General features: G+C 34.7%; 1 protein-coding gene across 7 annotated transcripts in view; it reads left to right on the forward strand.

Annotated features, from left to right (window-relative positions):
* NBEA (neurobeachin) overlaps positions 1 to 24,622 on the forward strand; it is a 459,554-nt gene that overhangs the window by 148,665 nt on the left and 286,267 nt on the right. For 3 of the 7 annotated variants that reach the window (XM_071448498.1, XM_071448499.1, XM_071448501.1), the window contains exons 25-30: positions 7,192 to 7,215; positions 9,657 to 9,837; positions 10,472 to 10,602; positions 11,854 to 11,961; positions 13,268 to 13,436; positions 14,844 to 14,939. In XM_071448498.1, the coding sequence (XP_071304599.1) occupies positions 7,192 to 7,215; positions 9,657 to 9,837; positions 10,472 to 10,602; positions 11,854 to 11,961; positions 13,268 to 13,436; positions 14,844 to 14,939 (709 nt within the window). The remainder of the gene's footprint in view (positions 1 to 7,191; positions 7,216 to 9,656; positions 9,838 to 10,471; positions 10,603 to 11,853; positions 11,962 to 13,267; positions 13,437 to 14,843; positions 14,940 to 24,622) is intronic. The other 4 variants (XM_071448503.1, XM_071448504.1, XM_071448500.1 and 1 more) reach the window with 2 other exon arrangements.

Genomic DNA, 24,622 nt, shown 5'->3' on the forward strand with positions numbered 1-24,622 from the left:
TCATAAACCTTTTTTGCATGACCACTATTAGTTTGTATGCCAAATGAGACCAGATGTCATCCCCTGTCTACTCTGTTTACTTCTTCCTTCATTACGTCCTTCCCCCCCATGGTTTTTTTTAATCTTGTATTAAAAATAACGGATATTTTTATCTGCCCAGAGTTGTAAGTTCTTAGCAGATTAAAGCTCAGGCAGAGTATCATCACTAGAAAGGGAGAAATATTTATAAATTTTGCATTATTGACAAGAGTAATTGTGTTATTTGAATGGGATGCCTTGTCTGTGCCTTTAATATCTGTGACTATTTCTTGCATACTAAATGTCATCTAGACCATCCTGTAAAAATTATTTGTAGTTAATATAGGTCTTTGAAAGGGGAGACAATGAGGCCTAGAAAGGACAAAGAGACTCCTCTGAAGTAATGTAGGTAATAGACACTGGAGACTGCAAATGTGGTTTGCAGTAAAAGATCAAATATTTTTTTCCTAGCCATTCAGCAATTGAGATTACTTTTCTCTTTACTTTTACTTCTAATTTAAAAACCTTTTTTTTTTTTTTTTTTTTTTTTTTTTTTGCGGATTTTGTTTGATTGGTGTGAATCCATGGGCTGGCAATTTGCTAAATATTAATGTAATTTTCAGACATGCAATTTATACAATTTTTTAATGATGTCTCTTTACTATTTTCACTGTGTTAACTGGAAAATATTTGCTATAAGCAAAAGTGAAAGGACACAATTATTGTTTGTAGTCAAAAAAATAACATTAAGGTCTTGATTTTGGAAGTGCTTCAATGTAAATATTGACAAGTATGAGCGAGTATACACCTAAGCAGTCTTGAAATCAGGCTACATTATCATTCTTAAAGAATATTCTTTAAATATATTGGGGGATATATTTTTAAAGCAAACATTTTAGGCATCATTTGAAAATGATAGTGTTTTGATGTCTTTTATATAAAAAATATAAAAAAGGCACAACGTTTATTAGGCTGCAGTTCCATTGAATGCCCTTTGTGGGTTTTAATTCTTGTCCTGGTATATGATACTGCAGAACCATTCTAAGAAATTATAATTTTGAAGTTTGAAATTTCCATCTATTTATTTTGGATGGTTACCTGACACAGCTTGAATCGTTACACATCCATTTCTTAAAATGTAGTGCGTCAATACTGCCTTGATCAGTAGCAGTGATTTTCATGCACTGATACAAAAGACTACATTTTCAAATTTGGTTATTATGCACACATTTCTCCACTATATGGAGACTGTGTGATTACTTAAATATTTAATTTTACCATCTGTCTAGGACAATAAAATAAAAATAAATAGTGAAATAAAGTCATTCACTTAGTTTAGTTTCTGCTTCAAATTGAATGCATCCTACTGTGTGGAATTTAAAAAAAAAGGTTTCTTCCTGCCTGTTCAACTGCATTCCTGTTCCTCATTGCCCATCCATAAAGATTAACAGGAAGGTGGATCTATTCATCACTGTGACAGATAGGAAGAGTGCAGCCCATCCTCCCTCCTTAGAGCAGGTGCTCTCCCTCAATCTTGCTGTGAATCACAGTTTCAAAGGGAGCAGATGCCCAGCTGGGCATCAGACCACTTGTGAGTATCCATAATCTGATGAATGAAAAGAAGTTTCATACTGATTCTCAGACTTCTAATGCTTGTGCATCCTTGAACTGCTGAGGAGAAGCGGATGGATTGCTGGTTCAGAATATATTTCTTCTCAGCCTTGAAAGGGCAAAGTAGGCCACTGAAAGCAATCAGTTACAAAAGGCTGTCTCACCCTCCTCCTTCCAGAAGCTGCTAATGGGAAGAGAAAAGAGGTTTGAAACTGGAAGATTGATATGACATCTCCACTGCATAAAAACACTTAGAGCAGGCCTGCTACTGGCCACTCTCTGCCAGAGTAACTTTTAAAGGGGGAAAGGACCTGTAAGCTTTCTCCTTCACTGACTCAAAGACCCACAGAATTACAGAAGGGCTGAGGCTGGAAAGGGGATGCAGGAGGCCACCTGATCCAGCACCCATGCTCAAGCAGGGCCATCTACAGCCAGTTGTCCAGGACTGTGTTGGGACAGCTTTTCACCATCTCTGAGGATGGAGACTCCATCACCTCCCTGAGCAGTTTGTGTCAGTGCTCAGTCAGCCTCACCATGGAAAAATATTTCTTGATTTCCATGTGGAATCTACTGTGTTGTAATTAATTACATTAATGAATAACTTTCTATCCACAAGGTACACAGTTCAAATTTTGTGTAGTACCTCCTGAATCCCTCCCAAACCCAACCATTCTTTCAGTCTGTAGTTCTGTAATTGAAACTGGTCGTGGTAATAGAAGTCCACTCAAGCTGCGTTGCACTTCTCTTCCAAAAGGAAGAGGCTACATAAGGCTGTTCACAGGCTTCATAAGCTGCCTCACTGGGTCAGCCCAAGGGCCTGTCTGCTTTAGGATTCTGCCACCAACAGTGGCTGTTTGCAGCTTACATCAAAATGCAGAAGTACGAGCAAGCCTATTGATTGCTCTAATAACACTCTGTTCAGCATTTAGGATTTTAACAACTAGAGAGGGTGTTTGAGCTGTCATATTTAATAACCACGGAGGAATTCATCCTTCTAGACTTTATCTAATCTTTTTTGAAGCTACTTACGCTTTTAGCTTCCATAATATCCTATGGCATTGAGCCTGACAAAGCAATTATATAACCTTCGAAGCACTTCTTGTCTTTGTTTTTCTTAAGCCTGCTTAAATGCATAAAGTCACTATGTGCTTTACTGTTTATACTATGAAAAGAGTGGTTAATCATGTCTTTATTCGCTCCATATCCTGTATGTCTTTGTAGGATTGAGTCATATCTCCTGGTGTGCCTGTTTGAATCCACGCCATCTTCTTCTTGTTGGGTCTCTGAAACTCCATATCTCTGTTCTGCAGAGCTTTTCTGGATCACATTTTGTAGATCCTGTAGAATACATGTATTCAATTTATCAACAAGTGTGAGCTCATTTTTAATTTCTTCCTTCTTCACTTTCATGAATGGTGAGGCTCTGACATTCCCACTGATGGTCTTTTGGGGCTCATATTGAAATTTTAAAGTAGTAGTTCTTACTTATTTCCTCTTAGTATATTTTATTTGTGGCATAGATCATGTATTTACATCCACTTACAAAAAATTAACTTACTTTTTGTTTTGGAATAATGAAACATGAAAGCAAAAAGACTATAGAACAGACAGTAAAGGTCATTCCACCCTTTAACTTTAGGATGATTCAAACAGGAATGGAATTCATGAAGAGATTAGGGTAAAATCTCAGTATTCACTTGAGGTACTTACATGTGGCCTAGATTTCTATCCAATGGAGATCTACTCAACAGAAGCAAATTGTTAAAATATCTCTGATGTAGACATCTACCAGATCCTTGTAGGGTCTGGCTGGAATGATTGTTAACCTGGAGCTCAATCCATTCTCTTTTTATGAGATATCTTGTTTTCTAATGGAGAAAGACAGAAGCACATTGTTCCTTTTTCAACTGTCTCACAGTCCTGCCTGTGCACAGTTCCTTTATTTCAGTGAATCAGTCGGAGTTCTGGCAAATCTGGGCCACTCATTCTGAAGCATTCCTAAATTCTGCTGGACAACACTCTTCTCAACAATCTGCTACAGAATTAACTGCTCTTACATGTATCCCATTGCCTCTGTATTTATAAAGCAGTTTACCTATTTCTCATTAGTAGAACAGATGCTGAATATTAGATCCTTGAATTAATTAAGTGTATTTGAAGAAAAGAGCCAAGGATAAATTTAGCAAAATGACATTCAGAATACTAAAGCAATTGCAGTTTTAGTTTTTGTTTGGTTTTTTTTTCTTTTGTTCAACAGATTCTGTATTGTGTTCCCTCCATTGCTAAAAAAAGTTGTACTGTCACAGTTTCCTTAAAAAGATGAATGCTTGAAAAACTCCCCATTTCAAAAAGACTTTTTTTTCTTTTGCATGGTTCAGATTTGGAGTGAAATGGCAATTCTTCTGGGCTGGGTGGAAGAATATTGCATGATTCCTTGCCTGCTGTAGAATGTGCACTCTTAGCTATAGAATTTCTTCAATATGGAGTGCCTGTAAAAGAAATCTGCCTTTTATCTTGTGGGGTTTCTTTTTGTTTTCTTTTTTGTGTGGTTTTGGATTTTTATTTGTTTGATTTTATTTTTTAATCTAGACTAGGATGATCTGAATAGAAAACTTTAAATATAGATTTTAAAAAAAGAATAAAAGAAAAAATGCATCTTTGGTGTAAACAAAGCACTCAAAAATCTGTGGGGGGTAACTCAGGAATGCAGAGAAGGTTATATATTTTTATGACATATGGGGCAAAGTTTACTCTAATTTACAATAATCTATTCCCACAATTTTTAATATTTCACTCAATTTCAGTTGAATTAGCGGTTCTATAGTACCACTATCCCAGGGTCTGTACATGGACTTACTTCAAATGCTGGTGTTTTTAAAGTGTTGCCAGTTGTATATATGAAACTATTTGAAACTTAAGAAAATATTAACAAGAAATATGAGCAGGTTTTTTTTTTTTACAATATAATCTGGAGTGTCTTCTACTTTTTAATTCTGACATCTTGGATATTAAATTGGGAATATTAGATAACTCTTGTACAATTATGGGAAGGTTATAAAATACCAAATACTATTTCTTTTTATTTTCTCTTTTCTGTTGGGGATGTCTTCGAGGCTTTCTAAAAATAACTGCAACCATAAGGTAGACATTATTAAGATGTTGTGGAAGTGTGAAAAACAGGATGTGTAAGGGAAAAGGTTTGCAGAATATGCTTTCTGTTAATAGAAGCTGGTTTACAGATAAAACATTTTTTGTACAAGCTAGCAACTGGAAGGAATCACTGCCTGCTACAAGGATAACAGCTGTGACAAGGACTTGGGGACATTAAGCAAGGCAAAAGAAATTTGAGGAGTTTAAATATTTGACAATTATAGACAATTATATGACAATTTAGAACAAATTTCCAGACCCCTTGCAATCAGTTTGTTTTTCTACTTATTCTAAGAAGTCTGTATTCAGCTTCTTACTTGCAGAATTCAAAATATCAGCTCTCAAATTGTGATCTGAGGGCTGCTGGTGTTATATGAACTGTCCACAAAACTCCATTAAACATTTAATGACGGCCTCCTTAGGTCTGTGGATTAAAAGCTGAGATGTACAACCTGAGTACAGTGTTACTGTTATCACGTTCAGGGCTTGTGTGGTTCCACGGGTGCTTTGTGGTCTACAACAATTCTGAGAATCAAAAGTGGTAAAACTGATGCGAAAATTGTCAGATAGTAATTAAGAGATAATAGCCACAAGTTAATTCTCCAGCTGCATCCAACAACAAAAAGATGAAGACACATTTAAAAAAACTGGTTGATCATTGTATTTTCTGCCCCAAGAGGGAAGAAAGCTGTTCAGTTCAGTTTGTTTTGCTTTTTGTTAGATTAGACTTTTCCACTGTCTAAATTATAGCAATGATAACTGACAGAATCTGAAGTTTCTTTCTATTTTTAAAACAGAACCAGTGAAAACTTAAGACTTAGTTCCTAGACTGTTGTAGTGTGCTTTTATACTTTGTAATACTTTGAAGTAGTTTTGTTTTGTATCCCCATATTTTTCCCAAATGGTTTATTCCAAACTGTGCCCCTCATCCCTTTACCTGTGTTATCCCTCTCGCAGGATGAGATCATCCCCAAACCCCCACCCTGGCTCTCTGTCAGTCACTCAGCATCCCATCCTCTCCATCCAGAAGCTTCGGTCCAGGTCGTCGAGTGATTAGCCAGAGGCTGGGAGTCAGCCCCCCAAGCCTTGCCCCATACGCTGTCCTATATGTCTATCCCCCAGCATCCATCCCTTAGGGTCACTCATTGGTTGGTAAAACGTTATCTACTTTTGGTTTCCACCTCCCTTTAAATGTGACCTTGGCACATCTCCCGGGGCTCTCGACAGGAGGCCCCTGAGGTGCAGGAGATCCTTCGGGACTCCTAGAATAAAACCTTGGATTAACCCCTGCTAAGAGTCGGCCCTTTCTCTTCTACCGATGTCTCTGGTGTCTCTTGTGCTGCAAAGGCGACCAGCCCAGGTGCCCTCAGTACCCTCGGGGCACAGAGAGTGTCTCCCTGCCAGCCCAGGTGCCCTCAGTACCCTCGGGGCACACACAGAGAGTGTCTCCCTGCTGTCAGCCCAGGTGCCCTCAGCACCCTCGGGGCACACACACAGACAGTGTCTCCCTGCCAGCCCAGGTGCCCTCAGCACCCTCGGGGCACAGAGAGTGTCTCCCCCCAGCCCAGGTGCCCTCAGCACCCTCGGGGCACACACAGACAGTGTCTCCCCGCTGTCAGCCCAGGTGCCCTCAGCACCCTCGGGGCACACACAGACAGTGTCTCCCCACTGTCGGCCGTGTCGGGGCTGCCCCCCAGTGTCTGCCGACTCGGGACTGGCCCAGGGTTCCTGAGAGGCTCGCAGAGGGACTGAGACACTAGACCACTATGATGATAGAGAGAGAAGTTCTACCTAAAACTAAACCATAAAAATTTAACACACATTTGATTGTGAATAATGAAATTTGAAGGGCAACTCAGTCTGAGTGTCTTAGACACTGGTTTAGGTTGAAGAAATCACACCCAAATGTAATATTATAATGACCTATCTTGTAGTGTATTCAAGGGAAGAGCATTATGCATGAAGAACCAGAGCATTGCTTGTTGTAATTCATGTTTGTTTTTTCAAAGCATTTCAAACATATTTGCCTCCTCATAAAAGGATTAACTACTTTACTACATTTCAGTTGAATGGCTTGTTGTATAATGCTCATATCTATATAATTAGTTAAAACATTACATTGCTTTGCCTTGCTTCATAAAATTGCTTTGGAAGAATAGGTGTTTACATGAACTCTATAATAATACAAGATTTAAAGATTTCCTTGTGCATAGCTATCTTTGACAAGTCTTTACTTTCAAATGTTCATGCTGAGCTTAAATGTTTTGCTGTTTTAAATATAAATTAAACAAATGTATAATTGCAAGATACTAATTTGTTTCAATTTACCTTGCATTTTTTAGTTAACTTAAATAATTTTCTTTTTCTTTTATTGTTGTGATCTGTTGTCTGTTTTGTCTGTTGCATGTCCAGGGTTCTAAGGTTAGTACTGCTGCTGTAAGTTTCAGTTTTTTGCATTTTCAAAAATATCTTATTTTTGATCATTTGATATTATGACTTTCTTTTACTAATATTATTCTTACTATTATTTTCCTATAACATACAGTGGAATGTGAATATTAGGTGGATTAATTAACTTTTCCTACCATATTTCCCTTAAAAACCTAATGCATTGTCAATATTGGTGCTTGCTGTTAGCTCCTGGGCTGACTGTAGTCAGGCCTGTGAGCTAATTGAAGTTATAAATGCAGCTGTCAGTAGAGAAACTCTTTATGTCCTGAACGTGTTCATTGTATAGGAGACTTTGTACTGCTCTTAAATTATGCTGAGTAGTTATGGAATAGTGATATGTTCACTTTTCAATGAGTTTTAGGGATACCTCTATCTAAAATATTGGTGATACTAGAAGGCAGCTTGATCAATAATGGAATATATTTTAGACAGTATACAATACCAATGTGCTGTATTTAACAGGTAGAAATGATGGTAAGTTTGGTGTAAAAAAAACTTTCAGTCTTTTTTTTTCTTCCATGTAGCAGAATTTTAGGGAGATTTCTAAAAACAAAACCAAAGCATTCTTTTTAATTCAAAGTTTGCTATAATCTTGCTAAAATGCACTAAAGTCTTATATTAAGTGAATTTACTACATAACTTGCAAAAATAAAAAAGCAATAGATATTCTGAGAGGTTTAAGACCATGATTGGCACAATACAGTTGAAACTTGATAAAAATCAACATCAGGCAGTCAACTGGCTGCAAGTGAGCCTGATGTTATTTCAAGCATGAGTTCAAAGTTCAAGCTTCCATAACCACATATGAGTTTTTCTAGCAGACTGTTATGGCTTTAGATTTTTGCAAAGATATTTTCTTTGGGTGAGTGCTTTCAAAAAATCATCTTCCAGTCTGTTATAAAAATCCCAGCAACCTATTTTTCCAAAAGGTAGGAGATACACAGCACAAACTAAACAGGGGAGCCCTGGCCAAAGAAGATAGGAGATAGGGTGAAAATCTTTCTTCTGAGAGTTGTCATTTTACTATTTTTCTAATATTTTTGGGCAGTTCAGACAGATGACAGCCCTTCCCAAATCACTCATGTGACCAACATGCTACATCCTTAAGAGAAATTAAATGAAGGGCTATCTATCATTATGGTGACACATGCCACTTTGTATCTTTCATCTTTCAAAAAAATTGTTTCCTTAATGCTGTTTGGCATGCTTTTCACTCTTATAATTTTGGATGTAAAAATATTCTTCAAAGTAAAGCATGAATGCAGCTAATAACATTTTAGGAATATGGAAATAAACAATTTTTTTGCTTTTTGGATTTTTTATTTCCTTTAGAAGAAAATTACCTTAAGAGCACCAAATATATATATTTTTTAAATAAATGCTTCTAAGCAAATTAATAAAATTAGAGAAGCACAATAAACGTACTTTTTAAAGGGACTAAACTGTGTGCTCAGAAAGTCTTGCAACTGGAAAGCTTGTTGACAATCAGTAAGAATCAACTACCTTTAAACAAATTTTTAAATAGTATTTAGGCATATAATTCTGGATGCAAACAAGTATCACACATTCCTATTTTCAATTTGCCTATCTCCAGGGGCAAAAGTGTTTAAACAGATATTTTTTGTTTTGGATTAAGCTGTTTCCTCACTTATCTGCACTGTTAAATACCTGAAGGCATTTGAAAACATGACTCTGGACATCTAAGTGTCTTTTTTGAAGAAAAAAAAATTGGTTTTCAGAAGTATTGAACTCATTCAGAAATTTTCTGCTGATTCCCACTAAGGAGAGTCCAATGTTAGGAAAGAAACAGCAACTTTCTGGGACATATGAGCTGCACACCATGTCACTTGTCCCTTTTTACTTTCCCTCTGTTGTTGTTGTGAGGTAGCAAATATAAATTGAAGAATTGGACTCTGTCAGGATTCTATATGCTGTAAACATTGCAGGGAAAATCAATTCATGGAGGCAGAGTGCAAAACTGTATGTTTTTTCCCACTCCACTCCTCACATTTGTTTATATGAAAGAAAATAAAAAAGTAAAAGCTATACACAGAGTAATTCCTTTAATCTGTTACCTGTTTCTGTAGCCTATGGAAGAAAGTAAGAATATGTTGCACCCTTTTACACCATGCATTGTTTTATTATCTGCCCTTACTTTGTCTTTATCTAATTGCTAATAACTTTCTCAATTATATTAGATTTTTCTCATCTACTACAGCATGTAAATGTAAATAATTTTCTCACTCTTCATGCTGCCTTACTTTGAATTTCACTCACAGCTTATGTTAATAGTATCAGTAGGAAATTTTAAAATAACTTTTCAATCTACCTGCCATTAAGCATAACAATTTAGATTTCTATGTGTATGTGCTGTCTTTATATTTAGTTGTGTTCAAACTGTTTAATTCAATTATCTCCTTTTAAAGACTGAATTGGAAAATATTGAAGTGACACAAGGAATGTCTGCAGAGACAGCAGTAACGTTTCTCAGCCGTCTGATGGCAATGGTTGATGTACTGGTATTTGCCAGTTCTCTAAATTTTAGTGAGATTGAAGCTGAAAAAAACATGTCTTCTGGAGGTCTAATGCGACAGTGCCTAAGGCTTGGTAAGTCAACAGACAGGATGTATTAAATAGTTACTTACAGATCAATGAGTTGCGATGGATCAAATAGTGACATGTGCAGCAAAGGACCTTGTAGGAAGAGCTTGATGTGATAAAGTAAAAATCCCATTTGTTATTTATTGACCTGATATGTTTTTAAGGCCAATTCAATTTAGTCATAAGAAAGACATGTTTGAAAATATTCTTCCTTATGTATTTCAAGTTCCATATATTCAGGGAGAGTAAAAATATTAAATTTAAGTCAGTAAACAGATTTTTTTTTTTCTCAAAGCTGCTTTGCTGCCTCCATATTGCAGTTTTTCTTTTGAAAGTCTCTATGGATTTGTAGGGCTCTATGGGCTATGTAAAATAAAAAGAGTTGGGATACTTGTGCAGACTCTGTAGATCTCAATATATTTTGCAACAGCATGGCATTTGTCTTCATTGTTTACTGTTATACATACTACTTATTGTGATACTGATAATTTTACTGTTCCTGGTATCAAATTTGTGAGTTATTCTCAATTTTTTAATCAAATTTTAAATTACTGCCTGCTAGTAATGAGTGCTAATTGGTGTTCTAAATATAAAATTGAAAAAGTATTCCAATTTGTTGCATTTTCCTTTCTTCTTTTAGTTTGTTGTGTGGCTGTGAGGAACTGCTTAGAATGCCGGCAAAGGCAAAGAGAGAGAGTAAACAAGACGTCATTAATTGGCGGTAAAACACAAGATGCTCTTCAGGGTGTAACAGCATCAGCAGCAACCAAGGTAACTGATCATTAAGTAACAAACAGCAATGATGACAAGCCTGAAACACTGGGTTTTTTTTAGGATCAGAAAATAATTGTAACTGCCTTCTCAAATATTTGGCAAAAGCTTAGGTTTTTCCTGTTAGCTGGTTTATGGTAAATGTGTGTGAGGAGGCTTATTTGAAAGATGCAAACCTTGATGCAGGAGTATGACTGTAGCAATTCTAACCAGCTTCTACACTCTTGCTTGGCCTACTTGAAAGAGCAAGTTCCCTTACTCACCTCTGTCATATATACCTGCATAGATTTTTTTCTATTCCATCAGGGTACTCTCCACTTTTGATGAAATCCTGCAATTGCATCTCTGTTGGTGAAATATCTGAGTTCCAATAGCTTCAACAGACCTTTGAATGCATATTAGGCATCAGTATACTGTCTGCTTTTAGAAGTGAATTTTATTGTATATTCAGTTACCACTTTGCTTTTTCATCCTTCATTTTTTTTTAACTTGTTGACAGCTTTAAGACTTTGGGGATACAGAAATTAAAATCTGAAATAACTTGGTAGAGCCCATGACTAAAATACAAGACATTGCATGATGTAAAGGATCCCTTCTTTCTTGCTATTATATTTTCATTACTAAATCAGGGTTTTTTTCTTCTCTAAAACTTTTTCAAATAGCCTTTACAAAGTTAGCTCCTTTCATAATTTCATTTCATAAAATTTCACAAAGACATTACCTTTTTCAATATTGTCACTTTCAATTCAAGGAAAATCCCTTTAAGGAGACTTTCAGGTATTCAGGCCTCACATTGAATACATTTTAATTTTTAAAGGAAGCATGCTATTCTATCTTTTTTGAATATTAGCAGTTTTATTATCAATAACCTGTAATAAGTCTCAGTAAAATTAACATTTTTTTTTATTTCTGTTCAGCATTTTCAAACATAACAGGCATATTAGAAATAATTTTTTATTCTGTTATGACTCAACTGTAATCTGAAACAAACTTCTGTGTGAAAATTATTATCTTAACTCTGTCTAGAGATACAGTTGTTCCAAGCTACTGGAAATATGTAAGAATTTAAATTAAGACAATAAGACAATAATTCAAAGCATCACATTATTTCTAGAGCCCTTATCTGAGTATTATGTGGAATATCATCTAAGATTGATATAATAGCTAAAAAATTATGTCAAATTAAGATTCTAACAGAAATGCTTTGATATTTTGAGGGGACCAAAAAATCTCACTACTTTTTATTTTTAGACTCCCCTTGAAAATGTCCCTGGAAATCTTTCTCCCATAAAAGACCCTGATAGGCTTCTTCAGGATGTTGATATTAATCGTCTACGAGCAGTTGTTTTCCGTGATGTGGTGAGTAATGTGTGCTGTAATTCTTTCTTCTGCAAAATCATCACTTATGTTTTGAAAGAGATTTTGATTGTACCCGAATTAAAAATATTCTTCATGTGTGGCACTTCCTATATTATCTGCAAACTCTGCTTTTGACATTGTAACTACCGGCCACCTTCTGCACTTAAAAATTATGTTGGTTAAGGTATATGAGATTTGTATTTAACTGTGTTTAACACTCAGCCTTAATCTTATACTAGCCAAATAAACACAGCCAAGATAAATCAGTTACAACATATGTTGATTAAAATTGTATTACTGAAGGTGTCAACTATTGGTCCAACCAGGGTAGAAAGATGACTTAGTATATATGTTACAGAAATGCAGCAAATCATTTTGTAAACACAATTCTCACTTCTGCTGAACACATTTGTGTATGTAAACATATATAAAAATGCTTTTCAGATTTTTCTGCAATGGATTTTAGCACAAAGCTGCACCATAATATACTTTATTTTGAATGTAGTGCAATAGGAATTATTACTGTATACCTGCAAGTACATCATTATGTTTAAGTTTTAATTTTATCATGTTAAGTTTTACATGATAATAATAAAAGACATTTAGTTGAATTAGAGCAATTTAATCTCAATCAGGGTAATATCTAAGCCATAGATGGCAGTTTCCCTTGAACAGCCGATTATGTGGGATGAGAAGAAAAGAAGACAGTAAAGTTATAGTGGTCCGTGGTCCTGGCTTTCACTTAAATCAGTCCTGGAAACCTAGGATTCCTGCTGACATCTCCTGTGGAAGGGGAAATCAGAATGTACAAGCTATTTCTGGAAGAAAAACAGGGGTACATTCTCCCTGCTTTTATGTGTTACCAGAAGCTGTTATGCCTGCTTACGCATCCAGCGTCAGCTAGAGAATCATCAGTGAGTTTATATTTCCCTCTCAGCAATTGTACCCCTTACCTCCTTCTGTCAGGGGCTGTCACAATCTCATCCTTGGGGCAGCAGTAGACAGTTGTCCTTGCTGCCAGGAAGCCTTTAAAGCACTGTCAGAGTAGAGTCAGGCCTCTGTTTTGAAAAGTCCATTAACTCCACAGATCCCAAGATTTGTGTAGTTGCCGAATTATCTCCAAAATTTGGTACTTATTATGTGCCCTGTGTGTACCCACTCAGCCTTCTGCATTATCCATTTCCTGCTATGCTGGGAGAAGCAGCATTTCAGAAAGGTATTAACTAGTAAGACTTGTGATGTTTTCATAGAAAAAATCCATGAAAACATTCAATATTCTAGATGTGATTCTTTTTCCCTTGCACAGGATGACAGTAAGCAAGCTCAGTTCCTAGCTTTGGCTGTGGTTTACTTCATCTCTGTCCTGATGGTCTCCAAGTACCGCGACATCCTGGAACCACAGCGAGAAACTGCGAGGTCTGGGAGCCAGGCAGGTAGAAATATCAGACAAGAAATAAATTCACCAACTAGTACAGGTAAATTTGTTTTCTTCAAGTGTTATGTGATTTTGTTTTGTTGGGTTTTTTTTTAGAACTGTAATTATTTTACTACAAAGTTTTTTTAGTGAGTAGCTTAAGATCCTAATAGCAAATTACCTACTACTTTCTTTCAGTATAAAAATTTGGGCTTTTAAAATACATTGGCATATTTCAGGTATTCTCTGTACTTGCTTATAAGGTATTACTAATTTTCACTTGTATTTTTCTTTAATGTTTTTATTTTTCTTTAACTTGAAAATAATTTAAAAAAAACAGGATTCCTGCTAGAGTTAAAATTGTAAAGTACAAGGTAGTTCACCAAAAATCTTCCTGAATCTGTTATGTGTTAAGAAGAACAGATATGTTTATACCACAAAATGAATAAACAGAGAATACAGCTGCTTGCCCTCATGAGCTCCCTTTGTTTGAGTGAGGAGGTTTGTGAAGTGGTATTAGTGGAGGACTGAGTACTTTCTTGGAGTCCTGTATTGGTACCTGCATTTAAAAGCCTATGATACCAATATAATAAAAAGAAAATATTGCTATTGCCTTCTGTGACTGAACTGTTTGTTATTTGTTTTAGTAGTGGTTTGACTGGCATGCGTTCTTCAGCCCGAAAGGAGGGAGTCTGTTAGGTCTCAGAACCTGTTAGAATTAAGGGATGCCAACCTTACCCCACTCTGTTTCCAATATTTTGCTTCAGTCCAATATTTTTTTTCAGGTCTGATTGGATTGATTTTAACTGTACCTTCTGTGTTAAAAGAGTTGTAAACAGAGCTGCATTTGTCCACAAGATTTTTTGTTTATGTTTTTGTTCTTGTATTGATCTATAACTGCTTTCTTAATTTATGGAGTTGCTAATTTTTATTCTTCATAGAAATTTTCTTCCAATTTGTGTTATATTCACGTTTAGTCATTATTTTGTGATTCATCATGCTGTTTTAATTTGCTAAGTTTATGTAATTTTCTGAAGTCAATGTGCTTGTAGGTTTCCCATTTGAAAAATACTACATAAATGTAGTCAGTTAAAAGAAATCATAATTCTTTTTGCCTTCCTGATTTAATGTTATGGTTCTGAACTAAGAAACTGCTACTTTCATCCATTATTGTCTTGCCTATTTGCTTGTATATATCTATCTATCTATCTATCTGTGTCTTTTTTTCCCTATAAATGTTGCTCTTGAAGTGCCCAAATAATAGGTATGCTGTTTCCTATCTCTTGATATGGAAATTGGATTTTTTTTTCTTTTAGAAATGCCTTTTTTTTTTTTTTTTTTTGCTTATTTTGGTAATACCATATTTGCATGTTTCAATGAGATAGGATATCTGTCATGGATCCACAGTGGACCAGGCCACACATGAATACTAGCTGGCTCACATTTGATTCCATGATTTTCTCCACAGTTGTGGTCATACCATCTATCCCTCACCCAAGTTTGAACCATGGATTCCTTGCCAAGTTAATTCCTGAGCAGAGCTTTGCCCACTCATTTTACAAAGGTAATATTAACATCATCTCCTAACCTGTTTGGGTGTTCTTATTTAATGTAATGCACTTCAAGAACTAAATGTGATGTTACTGTTGATAAATAAGTATACGCCTCAGGTTACATGGAGATCAGACCTGATGATACCTTTAAAACTTTAACTTCCTGCCTACATTTTTCTAAAAAATATCTCTCCCACTTTCACTACAATTTATTATCTTTAATTATTATAAAATAAAATGAAACAATTAAAAAAGCCAAAAAAACAGTCAGGAGAAGGGAATGAATATAGGAAAATTTAAATGCTTTTGGTTTATGGTTATTCTGCTACAATATTAGGCCCATGAAAATAAAATCAGGCCTGTTTTGAAAAAATTGCATACCAAATGAAGTATAAAGTAGTTTTGTAGTATTCCCTTTCCCTGTATCTTTTCCTGTTCTTTTGCCTTCCTTTCTCGCTTTTTTTCTTGCCCTCCTGATGGTATGTAAACCTCTGATACTGTATGTGAATTATTTATGCCTGTTACTTAATGTGCCGTGCTGTGTTTCTCTTGAAGGAAACCAATTTTTCTACCAAAGCAACTATTATATGTTTTGGGCCTGATTTGTTTTGTTTTGCTTGTTTGTATGTTTTAATAGATACTCTTTAAGGTAGGAACATGGGTGTTTTTGTCATTTCTTGAAAAAGAGAGGGTTACCTGAATTTAACTTTAGCCAAGTTTACTTGTACATTTCCACAATTATTTGCATGCAATGTGTTGTAAACACAGAATGTAAAATAATTTTTAAAAAATTAATTTGATTAAAATGTCCTTGGTATAATTTTGTAAGATCTCACTGAGTAAAAAGACTGATTTTTAAAAGGCATAAGTTATTTAGAATGCACACAGTTTATAAAGAACAGAATAGTTAGCATCCTACTTCAGTAATAAGGTGACTTATGCTTGTCATATGCTGTTCTTGGAGTATTCTGTTAAAATACTTATTACATCAACTTAGACTATTACTATGTTAATCTGGCATTTCTTGAGTTTTGATGTGTGTATGTATGTATAAATTTGCTCTGTGTATGCAATATTATAAATTGCTTTAATTTTTAACTGTGTGTAAGCCAGGGTTTGTGATTTTGATTAATATTATTGTCTGCCATACAAAGAAGAAAATATTTTTCATTTCTTTATATTAATATTATTATCTATTGTATTTGCTTTACTTTGAGTTCAAGTAATATGGTTTTGAAATAGTTTTGAAATAGTTGAATAGAGCTACATTAAAAGTTTGAGCAGGTTAGAAAGTAAAGTGGTTTGGCTTTTGAAATAAATAATTCAGTAAAGGAAATGTTATCTGTGGTTAATTATTTTATTTGTTGATATCATCAGATCCTTAAGGGTTTTTACTGTCTGACATCTCAGTCTCATACTCTTTACAGCTTTACCCATTGGAGGAAAAACAATTCCACTTTTTATATTTTGAACAGAGTTCCTCAGTTTTGAACATCAATAAAAATTAAATGAAAAAAAAATTGCAAATGCTGTCAGTAAAGGCCAGAAGTCAAAACATATTTGTCATTTCAAAAGAATCTTTCATTCCAGTGGGTAAGCCAATTGGGTTTTTTTCGGGGACCTGAGTTGCTTTCAGACTTTGGCAGAAAATTTCATTTTTTAATATGATTTTAAATTTTAAGCTATTTTTACTTAATAAAAAGTGATTTAATGAAGCTTTTAAAATTAACAACACATAATTAAAGCCATGTCCTACTTATTGAAAATTAATAGAAATTTGGTTGTTACCTGGAAGTGAAGACTTATTTTATTCATTCCATATGACACTAGATGGACATAAAGAATTTTTTCTTTGTTTATCAAGCAAGTAGTATCATAATTGTTAGAACTGTACAAGAAAAGAGCTCTTTAATTCAGGAAGAGGAATTGACTCCTTAAAAGAAAACCATTTCTCCATTTTTAGAAGAATCTAATTATCTGACCAGGAAACTTACAGGGAAAGGGTAAGATAGAATTAGGTATATTACCAGTATTTAATATAATTATTTTGTTCTTAGTGAAATTCTTACTTTTTTTTATTTTTTCCATTGTGCGGGGCAATCTTTAGTTAAAATCTACTTCAATCTGTGTGAGACCCTACTTGTCTCAAGTTCATTACAGTATGTGATCAGCAAATGCTTCCTATGAGAAACTACAGCTGCTGTCAAGTTTGAGTTACAAGAATTTTAACATCATTTTATTTGATATGAAACTCTTCCATTATCATCATAAAAAATATTTAACTTTGCCTTCTTTACTGATATTACTGGATATAAATAAATGGTAATATTGAAATAAAAGACCTTAAAATATATTTTGCAGGGAAATATATTCTACCCTTACTTAAAATGTTTGTAGAAGGCAAAATAATGTTTCTTTTACTATTATTCAGATATTGCTCATAAGCTAGGTGTTATCTTAGGATGTTTGAAGGAAAAAGGTCACACCCAGAAAGGAAAAACCATTACAGTAGTGTCCATGACTACCATTTAACAATAAAAATATTTATTTCTTTTTAACATTCTATACCTCTGTATTTATTTTTCCTTGTGACCTGATCCACGGGGAGAGGAAAATATATCTGTATCTCTAGATTTACTCTCATCATAAGTTTGTTGTAAGTGCTTATGTTTCTCCTCCTTTTTTCAAATAACTTTAAAGGGTCTTCAGTACTTTTAAATTAGTCAGTGTGTAGTCAGACAAAGCAGGTCTTGCAAAATTAAGAGAAAGTTCTCTCTCTTCAATTTAGGTCACATAAAACTTAACACTTTGAAGTAATTCATTACCAGAGTCTCAAGGGAAATGGCAGATTAGAACTTTTCTCTTGAATCTGAAGGTTGTCTGAAAAACACAGTCCTACAAAAGTAAATACTGCAGACTTGCTTGTTCCTGTTCAAAATACCAAAGAATTAATTAAATTTAAAATTAATTATTTTAATTAAATAGGGAGATTTAGTAAAGATGAGAATAACATTAAAAATGATTGTCCAAAACCTCTGTACTGGATTTTCAGGGTTTTGTCTTAAAATCATCAGTCATGCATAGTTCTACTTCTGGAAAATATTAGTAGTGAATCAATATTTCATCTAGTCATCTTCATCTCCCTTAAAAATAGCTGAAGAGAGGTTAGGGCATGTTTAGGGTACAGTTCATCTGACCTGCTTTGAGATCTACTGGTCACTAGAAATGCCAATCTTTCTTCATTCACAGCTGTCACAGCTGATGTGTCTTGGTCAGATCAATCCTGACTCCTGTGACATAGCATAACTGAACTCCAGACACAAACACTGGTTTATGACAAAAGCTGGAATCAAATTCTTTGACGTCAGGCACCGAATCAAATAATGACATTATGTGTCTTAGTAATATCCCCATCCGCATCTATAATTACATATGTGTTCATAGATACAGCTGTGTTATTCAAGACACCATTAATGTCCATTTACTGGTTAGCAAGAGCTACCCTTTTGAGCTTAGCACAAAATGCCAAAATTTTCGTTTCTGAAATGGGAGCAATTGGAATAGCTTAGAAAATATTGGTTTGTTTTCTGTTTATTTCTCCACTTAGATAAGGATATTTTCCTAAAATTGGTATGAACCAATTTTGTTCTGTGTTATGTGTTATGTCTGGAAGATGTGGAACTAGAGACACAAAAACTAGGAGCAGCCTTTTCTCTTACCAGGCAGAGGGTAATCAGTACATATTTTGAGAGAGAAACACCTTTCCATCAGAATAAGAGAAGGAATAGAGTGTGGTATATTCTGTTAACAACAGCTAATAAGCCTTACCATGTAAAGCTGAGTAACCTTTTCAAATTATAGCTACCAATTTCAAGTAGATTTAGCTATAAGGGTCAGGATCACTTGAAATGAGTTCTTCCACTTCTGGTTGCTATTGAAGTAGTCCTTCCTCAAAGGCTTATTGGACTATTTGTTTCAACAGTGTTTCCACATCTCCAACAGTAGAAAATATGAATCTTTTTTTTTTTTTTCTTTTTACACTTCAGCCGGCCTCCTGTAAATTACTGAGAACACAGTTAAAATTAACAAAGTAATGAGTAGATATTTTCAGTTCAAAATTGATGTTTCCATTTGCATTATTCATAAGTGTTTCAGAAATGAAGGTATGGCAACAATGCAACTTAGTTTATATATATATATATATTTGTGAAGCAAATCAGTATATAGGTTATCAGAAACTTCTATCAAAAATTGATTGACTTTTCCACTTGCTTGCTATCACTGCCTGTATTTTTCCCAAAGCACTGTAAATTAATAGAATTCTTAAAGATATGTGGTGCAGATGGACTGGAAGATATTGATTATTTTTTCTTGACAGAATGAACTATATTAAAATGTTGCAGAAACAGTTTTCTCTTTGAAGACAAGTAAAGTATCCAGTTTTTCAGGTCCCCTAGGTATATAGTACTCTGGGAATTACACTGTTTGTATTTCTAATGTAGTAGCATAGAGATTTCCAGACTATTTTCAAACTATTTTGCATGAGGATAACAGCCTAAGTATACAAAGTGGACTAAAGGACAAATTTCCACTGCCTGTGAAAATATTCTTTGCCTCAGGAAGTCCTGACAAAACTCATGTCTCCATCCCACTCAAAATATAGTTGTATATCTCCTTTCAAGAAAGGAGAATGCTATAAGGAGCATGGGTGATAATCATGATTCCCATAAAATTCCGATTATATTGAATTTCTGCCTTCTGCTTAAAATAATCATACTGCTCTTCTGATGAAACATGCTCCTTATTCCAACTGCATCTGAAAAGACATGCATTTGAAGATCATGAGATATAGTAATGAATACATATTAATCTATTATTTATTGCCCTTTACCAGCTACTTAAGGAGATGTTTGCACATGTATTTTATTATTAATTGATCAGTAATTATGTATGCATGAAGCAGTTTTAATAGGAATTATTTTATTTTCATTTGTTTGTACAAATTACAGATGTTATAAAAGTTTTTTTAAAAAACTTTCAGTTTTTTAAAATGTAGTGCTTAAACCAAAATGTTTTAATATGTTTCCTTGTCTAGATGGAACATTCTCTGTGCTCCACTGTTAATTTTTGTTGCTGGATGCTGTAACCAGAGAGATTTTTTTAAATTTTCATTTGTAAGAAATGTCTAATTACAAAACCGCCATCTTTCTCAGCATACATCAGAAATACAGATATTATCATAAGTACCTCTAAAATAATTTATTTTTTAATTTTTTGGGTTTGAGTTTGCACAATAAAAAATAAATTACTAAAAATATAAACTGAAAAAACTAGAGAAATTCACCTAGGAATAAAAGTATATTACCATATTGTTCCTAATTTCCATTTGGGTTTTGTTTCAAAATGTAAATACCTGGTTTACTCTAAAGCTAACATTTCTCTTACAACTTCTCATTTTCTTATTTTTATTGTATCTTCTTCATATCTTTTAGTTAATATCTTGGTAATGTTTTGGCTTAAGACTTTTTGTTTGCCAGCCAGGTAATCAATCAGACTGATGTCTTATCCATCAAACACTGAGTGAAAGACCCTTGAGTAGTAAAGAAGAATTAAGACCTTGATTAAAGACTGCCTAAACAGATCAAGAGGTTGTGTCTGTCATAAATGGCTCTTTCAGTGTCCTTTCTGTGGTCAAGGTAGCTATGGCCTGCTTTAATGACTGCAGGGAAAGAAACAAATGAGACTTATGAGGAATTTGAGCACTTAGAAGAAATTTCCAGAGAACAAAAAGAGAAGATGTGCACTTATGCACATCCAGCTGTGAACAGAGGCTGATGATAACTGTTCTCTTCAATCACTTCCTAATCTTGCTTTCCCCACCCTAAGTTTCTCCGGCTCTGTTCCTCTCCCATTTCAGTGCCTCTCTGCTTTTCCTGGTTGACAGCTACATCCCTTCTCCTCACAAATCCACTCTGGCTAAAAGGAAAACTCCCATCCCTCTGTCTTAAATTTCCTGTACCAAAATCTATGCCCTTCCAATTGCCAATCCACCCCAGAGTATTTCCTATCTGACTTTCCTCAGTCCCCTCATTTTCAGCTGGCTTCCTTCTGCCCTCAGGCACACATATCAGAGCCCTGAGGTATCCTACTTGTGGCTTTTCCTCTTGCCAGCCAGAGGCTGCCATGGCATGTGCTCTGCTTCCACCTCTTCGTGTGCACATGTTGCAGCATGCTGTTAGACAGCTGAATCTGCACTGCTGCATTGCTGTCCTTGTGGAAGGAAAGGGACAGTGTTTGGTCTGGCAGGAATTTCAGAAACTTGGATAAATACGTTGGCTAAATACAGATGCAGGCTAAATTCAGGCTGAGTTTATCAAATGTTTTTGTAGATAAAAGACTGATAGTGAAAGAATGGAAAATTGTATCCCTAAGCCAGGCTCTTCCCTCACATTTTAATAATAAAATTTAAAAGCAACTTGTTTAAAAATATTTTAGAACAGCAAATGGGTTCTACTCTGAGTGTGGTTCATGTTACTTTGCCTCAGAAATAACAAAACTCCATGAAGTCTTTTAGTGGGACATGACCAAATTTGCCTATTAATGCATAGCTACGTGAAGATTAATACCAGCCAAGTTGCCAAAATTCTAGGCCGTATAGATTCTACATGGTTGGGCCATGATCAAGGTCACTATAAAGGGAATTTTTACTGTGATAAAAACTTAAAACTTTCACAGGGAAATAGAAATGCCAAGAGAAAAGAAGGTCCTGAATAGCAGATAGAGAGCAGCTTGGAAACTTAATGCTTCTTTTAGTGGAATTCTTACTGTTGTGCCTTAACCTCCAGGGACATTTCTATTGCAAGCTCATTCTTGCTTACTTCTCTCAATGTACCTTATTACTCTTTGGTTCTGTTCCCATATTTAGTTTCTCATCTCAGTTTAATCATGCTGCTTCTTACACATGAAAATAAGTTGAGTGATGTTGCAAGGAAGAATTTTTCCACTCTGTCTTTATGGCCTTGAGTTTAGGAATTGATTAGTTGACTCTTCCACCTACAGAGGAAGCTGTACTATCACTGCCTTCTTGGAATGAAAGCATTTTCAGCTTGTAGGGTGCTGTTTCTGGAAGTTTGTAGAAAACTTCCAAGGGTTTATAAAAGGCAACTATTAAGGTTATAACCAGCGCTTTAAGATAGCTATGCAGAAAATAACTCATAAATTTTTTCAGTGCAAATGCAGAAAAAGGTGGTAGCAAGTCCTATATCAATATTGACCAAACCCTTCCACTGCCAAATGTTTCTCTATTGTTTGCAGCAGAAATTTGACAATTATTTGGGATAGTATTGCTTCCTAATATTTTTTCAGCCATATTGTAAGCAACTAAAAAAATCATTTTCATTCATCTTACTTTTGAAAAATGTCAGCACATTTTTATCTAGTAGGAAGGTTTAACGCTATGAAAGAGACAAGAAGATCACAGGAAAATACACTTCATTTTTTCCATCTTTTAAAAGTAAATATTAAAAGTATGATTTGTATCATCATTTTTTTATAATGACAAAACTGTGTGTATTTACCTTACATATGAAACAGCTCATTATTAGGTTAATAAATAAGGGGAGTGTGGGTTGTATTTTTTAGCCATATGGAGGCAGCGCAAGAGCTATTTAGGTAACTCAGTAGGTTAAAACAATTACAATACACTTCATAAATCACAAGCAAACAAGATATTTTAGGGAAGGAGCGTGACGGATGAGGTCACCAGATCTACAATATGTCATTTAGTTAACTTAGGCCCATATTTTTCCCATAATGTAGTAGATGAACTCATTAGTTAGAATGAAAAACAGTAAGAAGGAGGCATCTGGCTTCCAACTGCCTGTTTCTGACAGGGTTAGGATCACTAGATCTAGTAATGATTCTGCTTTGTCTACTGACATGGCCTTGTGCTGCAGAAAACTGATGAGGTTTGCTGAAAATTTAGTGTCTTACTGTCACAGTGTTAGAACCTGGAGAGATGGAATCAGTCATGGCTTTGCTTCTGTTCATGTTTACCATTTTGCTAAGTTGCTTTAAATATTTAGGATTTTTATAAAATAATAGGTGTTTCTGGTTTAAGATTTTTCTAAATCACTTTATGAATCAGTACTTCTTTCTGCATTCAGAAGGCAACAGAAGTGCTAAGACATGGTGTAAAAAATATGGAACAGAACTTAAACATATCCAGTTTTATAACTAAAACTGGTTGGGTTTTGTGACCTATGCTAAGTTTACCATTCACCTAAAGTAATACTAGTAATAATAATAATAATGCTGATCAAGAAGGTCTTATAATATATCTTTTCACACATATTTGTGTGGATTTCACACATCCTAATTTGCTAAGATTCTTACCTGAAAAGTAGTTAAGAAGTCTTATCAGTTCTTAATTTATTTTTTGTTAAGGCACAAAATGTAAATTGAACCTTTTAAACCCTTATTTATTTAGGTTGTGTGATGTTTTAAAAATAAGAGTTAATGCACTCCACCTAGTAGTTTCTAGATATTGTTATTCATAATGATAAATCAGACTGAGCTGAATTGGCTTAGTGTAGCATATTTGTATTAGGTATTGAAGATACACACAGCAAAAAAAGTAAAGATAAAAATCTGATTTTTATGTAATTCAAGTATCCATACAATTGCCTGAATTTAGAATAACTTCCTTTGATGTTTTTGCCCTAAATCCTTTCAATTAGTGTTATGTACTTTATAGTGTGTCATACTGAAATTTTATGTCCACAAATACAATTTTGCTTCCATTTTTAGCATCAAATGACGCAGGCCTCCCATCATTTTATTTTCATTTGGGAACAAAGGTTTACAAGTCACCTGCTGACTTGCAAGTATTAATTAAGTACAGTCCTATTTATAGCATCTCAAGATTAGTCCTGTTTTTTTTTTTTTTAACTTGCTGTGCTGATTGGAAAGCTTCTCCATAACCTTAATTATATATTGATGACTGTCACTTGCCAAATTAAAAATTATTCTTGGTGAGTTTGCACTGGTTTTCACCTGCCAACCCTGCAATCCTTTTTTTTCTTTTTCTTTTTTTTTTTAATTTTCATCTACAGCTTGTGATAACTGTTGTATAACTTCTCAGTATTAGTTTGGCCAAAATATGTCAGCCAAATTCTGTTCTGCAACAGCAGATTGCTAAGTACCTCCATAGTGGCACTTCCACATTTCTCAAATATGAAGGCGTACCTGTATTCCATAATGAATCCTTCCAGAGCCTCCTCTAATGCTGTTAATGCGTAGCTGTTGCAAAATATTCAAAAAAGTTTGGAGCTACATTTGCCTTTTCTGTGAGATTATTGTATTGACAACTAAATAATTACCCACTAATAGATGTATACAAATCCTTCTTTTCAGTCATTTACCAAAGATGAATTCCAGTTATAATGGGAAGCTCTGTGATGTTCACTAGATACAAAGCTTTTCACTATTAAATGTAATTTGCAGTTCTGCCATAATGCCTTCTTACAATCGTGCTTCTGTGACCATCAGTTGTACCTTGCAATTTTGTCATCAGCAAATTTAGCCACAATGTTTTTACCTGAAACCTTTATTCAAAATATTTAAACAAAATAGCTCCCATGGTAGTTTTTATCAGTGCTATGGGCTTTTCTTTTCTTTTGAAAGTAATGGATGG

The sequence above is a fragment of the Agelaius tricolor genome, unplaced genomic scaffold, assembly GCF_023055355.1.
Source record: "Agelaius tricolor isolate 1412-34295 unplaced genomic scaffold, bAgeTri1.0.p SCAF_26, whole genome shotgun sequence".
Lineage (NCBI taxonomy): Eukaryota > Metazoa > Chordata > Aves > Passeriformes > Icteridae > Agelaius > Agelaius tricolor.